Source organism: Nannospalax galili, unplaced genomic scaffold (genome assembly GCF_000622305.1).
Source record: "Nannospalax galili isolate Female #2095 unplaced genomic scaffold, S.galili_v1.0 scaffold558, whole genome shotgun sequence".
Taxonomy (NCBI): Eukaryota; Metazoa; Chordata; class Mammalia; order Rodentia; family Spalacidae; genus Nannospalax; species Nannospalax galili.
In genome coordinates this window covers 1,330,356-1,341,633 of record NW_008340850.1, presented here as the reverse complement: position 1 = coordinate 1,341,633, position 11,278 = coordinate 1,330,356, and the positions used below count along the sequence as shown (strand labels likewise).

General features: G+C 36.5%; 1 protein-coding gene across 1 annotated transcript; it reads left to right on the top strand.

Annotated features, from left to right (window-relative positions):
- The first annotated feature begins 4,537 nt into the window (after positions 1-4,537).
- Positions 4,538-5,512, top strand: LOC103736377 (olfactory receptor 7D4-like). The gene has a single exon (XM_008835843.1). It carries the CDS (start codon positions 4,538-4,540, stop codon positions 5,510-5,512), a length of 975 nt encoding a protein of 324 aa, XP_008834065.1.
- Positions 5,513-11,278: the final 5,766 nt, after the last annotated feature.

Below are 11,278 nucleotides of genomic sequence, written 5' to 3'. Positions count from 1 at the left end.
ATAAAGTTGAATGGGGCAGTGGAGTGAGATAGCTCCACATCGATAGCTAATACATTAGGCTAATTTACATAAATAAATATAAGTGTAATGAATCTGATATAATATGAAAGTAATGTCCAACGACTTTTCTAAGTATTTATAATTCAGAGACATTATTCCTTAAATCAATCTCTTGCAGTAATTCAACATTGCTTAGAATAAACACCATGACAGAAAGGAAACTAAAATATGTCTAAAAATCTTCTCAAAGGAAACACAGTTTTCCCCATACTGATTACATAGGAAAACTGACTTAAACATCCCTCTGTTCTTTCTTCTTTGTACCTCAAGAGACAGAAATTGTTTAACGTGAAATGACAATAGAACTATTTGCTTAATTAGGAGCTCTGGGATTTCAAGCTTAGAATGCTAAAAGCTACAAACCTGCCATTGCCATCCCTCTTCTATTTTTCTGTGATCTCAACCAGTGTGAAAATTCACAAGGGTTTCCTACAGGGAGACTTGTAAAAGAGATAATCATTGCAGAGATACTGTTTGTTTTTATTAGAACTGGTGAAATAATATGGCAAAGTGAAGGGACTGTGAGTTCTGGGCTTTAGTGCTAGAACAATGAGAATGGGGAAATACCATATCTACTCAGTCTATCTAGTTCAAATCCTTGAACTTTGAAGGAACTTCAGCTGTTAGAAGCAAGAACTGCCTTCTCCAGATACTCTGTTTCCTTTTCTCATTCTTAAAATAGAGAGCATCTTTCTAATTAGACTTATTTTCTGGTAAGTTCGCCAGTCTCTCCACTGTTTAATTATAGATTGCAAACTCTTGTTAGTTTATTTCCATCCAATTATTTAATCATTATTCACTCACTGAAAAAAAATATATTAAGATACTCATTGCCTACTTTGTTTCAAATTCTATAGATTTTATTGTAGTCCCTATACTTTTTAACTAGTAGATTTGACTTAGCTGTCTTATTAATATCACCCTATTTTAGTTCTATTTTCAAATTTGTTCCCACATTAGCATCTGCAAATAATGTCTTTATTTCTGATACTTAATAGCTCAATTTTATTTTTCATGTTACCAGCCCCTGAAATGATCAGAAATATAGAATGTGACTGAAGTGGGATAAGTCTGAATTGGCATACTATGATGAGTTAGACACAGATCCTCTAGTATTTTATTGTAACATGTTGTGCTGGACATTCTTTAAAAACAATTTTCTTTATTGTGTCAGAATATTGTCATTTTGTTACTTTGTTTATTGTCCTGACAGTCTCATTTCTGGAATTTAAAGCCATAAATAGCTATTCAATATTCTCAAGTACTTTCTTCTACTGTAATTTTGGTTGGTTAGGATTTATATTCATTAATCCTGTTCTGTAGTGAATAATGCTAGTCCACATAGTTATATTAATCAGTCTTCTATTCCTAGCACTGGTTGGTTTTTGAAGTAGATATGAATGTATTTTACTTAATTATCTTATTTAATTGTGTAGTTGAGATTTGGATTCTGATCTTTATCACATGCCCAATGTTTGCGTTTGTTCAAAATGCACAAAGTAAGAAAAGCCATGTATGTGTTTAGAAAGCAAATGAGGTAAAGCTCACATTCACAGACTCTCCATAAATGCAAACACAGTACTTTGAAATAGGAACTAATGAAGCGTAAAGAAAACTAACCTGGTCCTTGTAGTCTGACTCCCCAATTCTCACCCCCTCACTCATCACATTGGCCCTTCAACCCTCCATCATATGAGCTTACCATCTAATAGGATAGGACAACTTTACACTCTGTTTTCAAAGCCTAAAACTTTTGTCTTTCCTTACCAACACTGATTAATAACAGCACACCCATTCTCTTACAATTGAAATGCCCTTATTTCAGAGAAAACCCTATTAATGTTTACAGAATAAATTATTTCTTGATGATGATTAATAATATTTCATCATTCATTATACTGACAATGTTTACCATACAAGAATTTTTTGTGTGGTACAGGGAATTTAACTCAGAATATTCTGCATATTGTACAAGCCCTCTACAAATGATCTATATTTCAAAAATGTTTTAATTAGTCATTTTTTGACTATCTCATATATGTATATAATATGTTCAACACTCAGTTATCTCTTAACACTTCCCACAAAATCCCTTTTCTCTGATGAAGTCCCTTGACTAATGTCATGACATTTTGTTTCATGTTTTTGTAACATATTGTGTTTAGGCAGGGCCTCTAGCATGGGCATGGCTGTGGAGCTATGTCTTGGAACACAGGTAACTCACGACTGGCTGCACCACTGATGATAATAACTCCCATTCCCCAGAAGTCAGCTACCAGTAGATCTTTGGGGGAGGTACCTGTTCAGAATATTTTTATGTGTTTGTTTTATCTTTCAATTTTACAAAATAATTTATCTATTAATGTAAAATTTTCAGTATTTTAATTATATTATTTTATATTTTGGCTATGAACTCTGATGATTTTAATACAATACATAGCTCTTCATGAGCATGGACACATGAGATCACACACACACACACACACACACACACACACACACACAAACACGCTCATTGGTTTTAATTTTTGCAATGCTGATGATTAACCTAGGGCTTTGTGCACACTAGTTAAGTGCTCTACCACTGAGCTACATATCCAAACCCCATATTTGATTTTATTGGTAGTCAGCTTTTGTGTCTTCCTCCTCCTATGCAGTTCACACACCTTTTTCTCTTTCAGGAGGAAATTCACATGCAGGGCATTCTTGAAAAAAAGAAATCACAGACACCTTCATTAATTAGAGATGATGTCATGGTTGTCCAAAAAGCTAAAAAGTCTGATATGTTCACAATAATCAGAATTCTATACATGAGGATTGCACGGTGTAATGGGATAGTAACAAATTATATTTTTAAGTGAGGTTTATTGGAGCATTAAAACAGAAATGCACATTTATGAAATATCCAATATATCACAGGATTTATGGGACAAGTGTTATATCTTTAAGTTTGCTTTTTAATTCTACCATATAGTCAACATTAAGTGTTTCTATCATAGATGTGATATAATTAAGGTTAAGAGCAATTAAATAATTTTTCCACAGAAAGATGGTGGATCAAAGTTCTGTTCCATCAAGCATGATTCAAGAATTCCATTTTCAAGGCACAGTTGTATCCTGCAGCTTGGAAGAGCTATGTGTAAAAGTAATTATAATAAAATTAGAATAAAACCCAGCAATGATAACAATAGTGATAATGATAGCTATCATTTACTGAGACTCAAGTCCTTCAGTGATCAAAGTTTTATAAAGCTTTACAATGTAACAATCATGACTGTATTTATACAAAACAAGTAGTAGGGCACTAAGAAATAGTAGGGCACCATGCTGCATTAAGTAACTGAATAAAAAGCTTGTTTCTATTAAAGGCCTACAGTTAACAATTACTTCAAACCTAAGTATAGAAATTATCAGGGCTAGAGAGATGGTTCAGTGGCTAAGAGAAGTGGCTGCTCTTGCAAAGGACTGGGATTCAATTTCTAGCTCCCACATGGTGGCTAGAAATCATCTGTAACTCCAGTTCCAGGGGCTCTGACATTCTCTTCTGACCTCCTCGGGCATTGCATGACATGGGTGCACTTACATACATGGAGTCAATACACTGACATACATAAAATAAAAATAATTGATAAAATATTTAAAAAATAGAAATTATTCAGACAATACTTAGGATAGGATATAACAAGTAACAATTAGTTTATGTTCATAAATTGAAAGAGGAAAATTAAAACAATTGAGCTAGTGATACAAACAGAATAAACTTCTGTTTAAAGGAAATGTGAACAATTATACATATTTTGAGATATGTTCCCCTGTTACTCCATCCTGCCTGGAAGACACTGTGCAGTCCAGGCTGACTTCAATCTCACAGAGTTCCACCTGCAGGAGACAGCTGGGATTAAAGGTGCATGCCACCACACCCAGTGATTACATGTATTTTAAAGGTAAATGAGATACTACTTAGTAAAGTGAATAGCTTTCATAGGTTAGACTTCATTCAGCATGAAGGATGTCCATCCTTGAATGACTTCATGAACTGAGGTTCAAATTGGCTATTCATTAAGTATTTTATTTATTTCTGTTTGGTGTGTGTGTGTGTGTGTGTGTGTGTGTGTGTGTGTGTGTATGTTTACATGTGTGTGGGCACGTATACAGGTGTGGGTGCATGTGGGTATGCATGTAAGTAGAGGTTCAAGATTAATGTCTGGAATCATCCAAATAAATAATTTGCCTCAACCAAACCTAGAGCTTACCCTATGGCTAGTCTCAATAACCAGCTTACTACGTGGATCCTGTCTCCAATTTTCCAATTGGAATTACAGATGGGCTGCCATGTTCACCTGACATTTGTGTGGATTCAGGAGATCACAATTTCTGTTCTTACCATTTTGCAGTAGATTATTTAACCAATGAGCTATCTACCAAGCCATCATCAAACATTTCTTTTGTTTCCCTCACCAGGATATAGTCAAGTGACATGGAAATAGAAAATCACACTGGAGGACCACAGTTCCTCCTCCAAGGCCTCTCAGAGGATCCAGAACTGCAATCCATTCTCTTTGGACTATTTCTGATCATGTACCTGATCACAGTATTTGGAAATTTATTCATCATCCTGACTGTCAGCTCTGATCCCCACCTCCACACCCCCATGTACTTCTTCCTCTGCAATCTATCCTTTGTTGACATCTGCTTCACCTCTACCACAGTCCCAAAGATGCTCATGAATATTTCAATGTACAGCAAAGGCATTTCTTACATGGAGTGCCTCACTCAGTTGTATTTATTTATGACTTTTGTTGGAATGGATAACTTTTTACTGACTGTAATGGCATATGACAGATTTGTGGCCATTTGCCACCCTCTGAAGTACACAATCATTATGAACCCAAGGCTGTGTGGCCTCCTGATTCTGATATGTTGGGTCGTCATGCTCTGTGTCTCCCTCATTCACTTTCTCCTGCTGATGCACCTCACCTTCTCTATCAACACTGAAATTCCACATTTCTTCTGTGACCTGGCTCAGCTTCTCAGGGTGGCCAGTTCTGATACTTTCATCAATAGTATCTGTCTGTATGTGGTAACTGCTCTGCTGGGTATATTTCCCACGACTGGCATCCTGTTTTCTTACTCTCGGATTGTCTGCACGTTGATGAGGATGTCCTCTATTTCAAGCAGACATAAAGCCTTTTCCACATGTGGGTCTCATCTCTGTGTTGTCTCCTTGTTCTATGGAACAGGACTTGGGGTTTACCTCAGTTCTGCTGTGACTTGTTCTTCCAAAGAAAGCTCTATTGCCTCAGTGATGTACACTGTGGTGACTCCCATGCTGAACCCCTTCATCTACAGCCTGAGGAACAAGGAAGTAAAGGGAGGCCTGGGAAGACTGCTCAACAGAGCACTCCTTTGTCCATCATGGATTACTAACTCTAGAACTAGAGTTATTATATAACTGGTTATATGTTATATACTGGTGTAAGTGTGAATTTTAGCATAGTGCTATTTTAAAAAATATCTTTGTAGAGTTTATGTGCATTTTATACAATAGTTCTTAATCAAATTTAGACCTCTTCCCATAAACACCCACAGAGCTCTCCCTATGGGATTTCATGCATCCTATCATATATGTTAAATCCTGTCCAGTCCAGCATTTGTACCCAGATAGCCTTTGGTGCAGGTTCATTTACTGGAGTCTAGTCAGCCTATCTAGACATCTTTTTTATATTTTTATTTTTTGGGTCTATTTTGAGAAAGGGTCTCCTGTAACCACAGCTGGCCTGGAAATCAATATGTAGACTTCAATGGCCTCAAACTAACAGAGATACACCTGCCTCTGCCTCCGGAGTGCTGGGATTAAAGGTGTGTGCCCTTTAATCCCACAGGCAGCCCAGGGAGATCTTAAAGAAGACCTGCTCTCCCTCACCCAGCACTAATCAGTTTCCCAAAGTTTCCAGGCTAGGACGAGGTCCTGCAGCTCATTTTCCTTGCTCTGTATTAGGCCCTTGGATGATTTAGCCAGCATGGGTCTTATGCAGCCACCACCATTGCCAGAAGTTAACATGGACAAACTACCAGTGATCTGAAAGCCTCTGTTTCTCTATGCCCATGGACCAACCCTGGCTCTTACAATCTTGATGCCCCCTGAGCTGTGGGTGGTGTGAAGTTTAATATAGGAATCCTATCCAAGGGAATACACTCTGCAGTCTCTTATTCTCTAAAATTTAAACAGTGGTGACCTTCTGTGTGCACCACACTCTGTTGTATAAGGAAGATTCCCTGGAGAGAGCTGAGGGATACACTAGTATTCACTCCACCCCCTGTTCTGCTATGTTCCATGAACTTTAGGTGTAGAGTTTCCACTGTAGATGTGTCATCTGGGGCTGGGTATCTCTCAGACATATGTTCTCTGTGTGTGACCAGTTGTGGAACTCTGTAATAGCCTCCATCTCTGGCAAAAAGAAGCTTCTTTGATGAGTGGTGTATAATACACTTGTCTGTAAATATAAGGATCCAAATTTAGCATTTAGAAAGAAATCATTTGTCTAGAGATATGACAGAGATAGGGTTTTCTCTAGGATCGATGACCTCTCCAGCCATATGTATTTAGCTATATGTACAGTGCCACCCATGAGTTTCCTCCCATTGAGAGGGCCTTAAGTCCAATTACACAGCTGTTATTTACCCCCCTCCCAAGATAACAGTGCCACTAATGCAGCAATAGAAGTAGTTTGCTACGCCAGGTGTTTTGGTTATTAGGCTTTACAGCTGGGTCGAACCATTGATTATTTTTCTCTCTTAACAACTTGCATAGTATCCTCTAGAACCGTGAAATCTAGTCTTCAGGGAGAAGGCATCCAGGCCAGTTCCATCTCCGTTACTCCAAGACCTGTGTCTGAACTATGTCTTGTCTTCAGTAGTGGATCTTACCTTCAAGTCCTGGGAGATAACCAAGGGCTCCAGCAATAGCCTGTGTTATTTTGGAAGTCTCTTGGACTACTCTAATGAACAACTTAAAGGGAGGTATACTCTGTCACTGTGATCCTTGCTATACAGTCCCTAGGTATACATGTTCACTAATGTTCACAAACAGTATCTGTGTTTCTCCGGGGTGTCCTGAGCTAACACATTTCCCTCTGTTGTCCTACATCTCTTAAGCTCCATTCATATCCGCTCTCTCTTCCCCTGTCCAAACTCCCTTCTCTCTACCTAGACCAAGTGCCCCCTTTTTCCTCATCTTCCCCCAACACCAACCCCCTCTCCTGTTTCCTCCCTCCATGGTCCCTTGCACGTCTCTCCAACCTCCCCTCCCAGCCAAACAGCTCTACTTTCTCCACCTCCCCCAAGTAACATATGTTCCTTACTATTCCCCTTTCAGATTTTATTCTTTCTATGACATGCTCATGTATAAGAGATTGGGGATATGATCTGCAAATGAGTGAGAATATATGCTGCTTGCTTTTCTCAGTCGGTGTTACTTCACTTAGTGGAACAGTTTCTAGTTCTACCCATTTATCTGCAAATTTCATAATTTCATCTTTTATTATTGGTGAGTAGGACTCCATTGTGTAAATGTACCACATTTTCATTATCCATTCATCAGCTGAAGTACACTTAGATTGCCTCAATTTCTTGACTATTGTGAAAAGAGCACCAACAAAAATGAATATTTAGGTATGTCAATAGTAAGATGAGTCCTTTGGGTATATGTCAAGGAGTAATATAACAGCATCATATGATAGATTCATTTTTAGTTTTTTGAGAGTTCTCCACACTGCTTTCCATAGTGGTTGACCAGTTTTCACTCCCACCAGCAGTGAATTAGTGCTCCCCTTTATCCACAGCCTCAAGAGGATGTGGTGTCTTTTGTTCCCCTTGTTCTTAGCAAATCTGACTGTGGTTAGATGAAATCATAAGTGGATTTGATATTCATTTCCCTAATTACTAAGGATGTTGAGCAATAATTAAGTTGTTGCTTAGCAACTCTTATTTCTTCTTTTGAGAGCTCTCTGTTCAAGTCATTAACTCATCTTTCTATTGGGTCAGTTTTCTTGTTTTCTTTGTTTCTTGAGTTCATGGAATATTCTGGATATCAATCCTCTGTCAGACATGTGGCAGGTGAAGATTTTCTCCCACTCAATGGGTTTCCTCTTCACTTCCTTGGGTGTTTCTTTTGCTGTACAGAAGTCTTTAAGTTTAATGAGTTTCATTTTTAATTGTCCACCTCAATGCCTGAGCAACTGATGTCTGATTTAGAAAGTCCTTTGCTAAAGCTATACCTTATAGGGTACTGTCTATGTTTTCTTCTAGCAGTTTCAGAGTTTCAGATTTTGTATAGAGGCCTTTGATCCATTTGGAGTTGATTTTTGTGTATGGTAAGAGATAAGGGTTCAATTCCATTCTTCTACAGGTGAAAATACAGTTTTGTGAGCACCATTTGTTGAAGATGCTGTCTTTCCTCTATTGGGTGTTCTTGAGACATTTGCCAAATATCAGGTGATGGAAATTTCATTTTCTCATGTTTGGATCTTTTATCTACGTGTCCACTGATATCTGTTTTTGTGACAGTATCATGCTGTTTTTATGACTATAACTCTGTCTATTCAGGGTCTTTCATGATTGTGTACAAATTATAGGATAGTTTTTCTAACTCTGAGGAATAGCATGGGGATTTTGTTTGATATCAAAAGGCTACTGATTTTTGAAAGTTGCCTTTGTAACCTGCCACTTTATTGAAAGTACGAATCATTTCTAGCAGTTTTCTAGTAGAGTGGAATTTTTGGGATCCCTTCTGTATCTTCTGCAAATAGTGATATTTTGACCTCTTCTTTTCCAATTAGTACTACTTTAATTTCCTTCTCTTCTATTATTGCTCTTGAAAGTCTTTCAGGCACTATATCAAATGGAGTGGAAATAGAGGACAGCCTTGTCTGTTTCTTGATTTTAATGGGAATGCTTCCACTTTTTCTCCATTTAGAATGAGGTTGACTGTGGATTGTTGTATATACATTTAATTATGTTGAGGTATGTCCTATCTAGGACTGTTAATATGAATGCATGTTGATTTTGTTCAAATGCCTTTTCTCCATCTAGTGAGACGACCACATGATTTTTATCTTTAAGACCATTTATATGATTTATTATTACAATTATTGACTTAAAATGTTGAACAATCCCTGCATCTCCAGAATAACACAGATTTGATCATGATGCATGATATTTTTGATGTGTGCTTGTATGTAGTTGTGAGTACTCTGTTGTGATCTTTGTCTACATGTTTATTAAGGATATGAGCCTATAGATTTCTTTTTTCTTTTGTCTTACCTGGTTTTAGTATTAGTCTGATACTGGCTTCATAGAAAAAAATTGGGAGTTAGCCCTCTGTTTTGAATAATTTAAAGAGTAGTCGTTGTAGATCTTCTTTGAACATATGGTAGAATTCTGTTGTGAATCTATCTGGGCCTGGAGTTTTTTAGTTGGGAAATTCTAGTGTTTCAATTTCCTTATTTGTTATTGGCCAGTTTAGCTGCTAATCTCTTCTTGGTTTAAATTTAGTAGTTTCCATGAATTTAGAAGTTTATCCATTTCTTTTACATTTTCAAATTTAATAGAGTATAGGTTTTTGAAGTATTACCTTATAATGTTCTGAATTTTTGAGGAGTCTGTTGTGATGTTTTCACTTTCATCTCTGATTTTATTAATTTGGATTTGCTCTTTCTTTTGGTTAACTGGCCAAGGGTCTGTTTATATTGTTTAGTTTTTCAAAGAACCAGCTCTTTGATTCATTGTTTCTTTGTATTTTCTTTGTTTTTATTTCATTAACTTCTACTCTGTTATTTTTTTCTCATCTCCTGGGCTTGGACATGGTTTGTTCCTGACTTTCCAGAGTCTTGAGTTGTATATTAAATCATTTATAAGTGCTCTTTCTTATTTTTTCAACGTAGGCACTAAGAGCTATAAACTTCCATCTTAGGACTGCTTTTAAAATGTCCCAAAGGATTTTTTTGTTGTACTAACCTTTCCATTTAGTTCCAGGAATACTTTTATTTTTTTGTAATTTCTTCTTTGATTCATTCATCATTCATGAGTGTGTTGTTTAACCCAAATAGTTTCTGTTGTTAATAGATCTTCTTTTGCTGTTGATTATAAGCTTTATTGCATTGTGGCCTGATAGAATGCATGAAATTATTTAATTTTTTTGTACTTTTTGAGGTTCATTTTGTGTCTCAGTATGTGGTCAATGTTAAAGACCCTTGCAGGGGCTGCTGAGTAGAAAGTATATTCTTTGGTGCTTGGGTGGAATATTCTATAGATATGTGTTAGGTTCATTTGCTGTAAGATGCCATTTAATTCAGTTGTCTGTTTATTCTTTGTTCAGTTGACCTGTCTATTGGTTATCATGGGGTAGTGAAGTCACCTACTGTTACTGAGTTGGTGTTCATCTGTGTTTTATAGTCTTTTTTATGAATTTGGGTGCCCCAGACTTCAGTGCATATATGTTCATGATTGTAATATCTATCAATTGTTTCTTTGATTAAAATAAAGTGACTCTCTTAATCTCTTCTGATTAGTTTTAATTCCAAGTCTATTTCATCAAATATTAGAATTGCAACACCTGCTTGCTTCTTAGTGTCATTTTCTTGAAATAGTTTTTCCTATTCTTTCACCATAAGGTAGTGCCTATCCTTTAAGTTTGGAGGAGTTTCTTAAAGACAAAAAGATTTTGTTTCTTAATCCAGTCCACTAGCCTGTGCCATTTGACTGAAGAGTTTAGGCCATTGATATTTAGAGTTATAATTTTAAAATATGTATTGGTTACTGTTATTTTTATTTGTTTGTGTTCTTATTCCTGTTTTGTGTTTCTGTTATTATAACTTCCTATTTTTTTCTGTATTCTCTTAGGTATTCCTATCTTTGTTCCTTTATATTCTTTCCAGTATTCTCTGTAGGTTTGGTTTGGTGGACATGAATTCTTTCAAACTTTTCATGTAATGGAAAATTTTCTGTTCTTCTTCGACTATGATAGTTAGTTTAGCTAAGGTTGGCATCTACGGTCATTGAGAACTGGGAACACGTTGATACTGATTCTTCTGGCTTTCATAGTTTACAATGAAAATCCAGCAGTAATTCTTATGGGTTTTCCCTTGTATGTAACTTGTTTTCTTTCTAACAGTCTTCAGTACCCGCTCTTTGTTCTGTACTTTTAGTGTTTTTACTATGA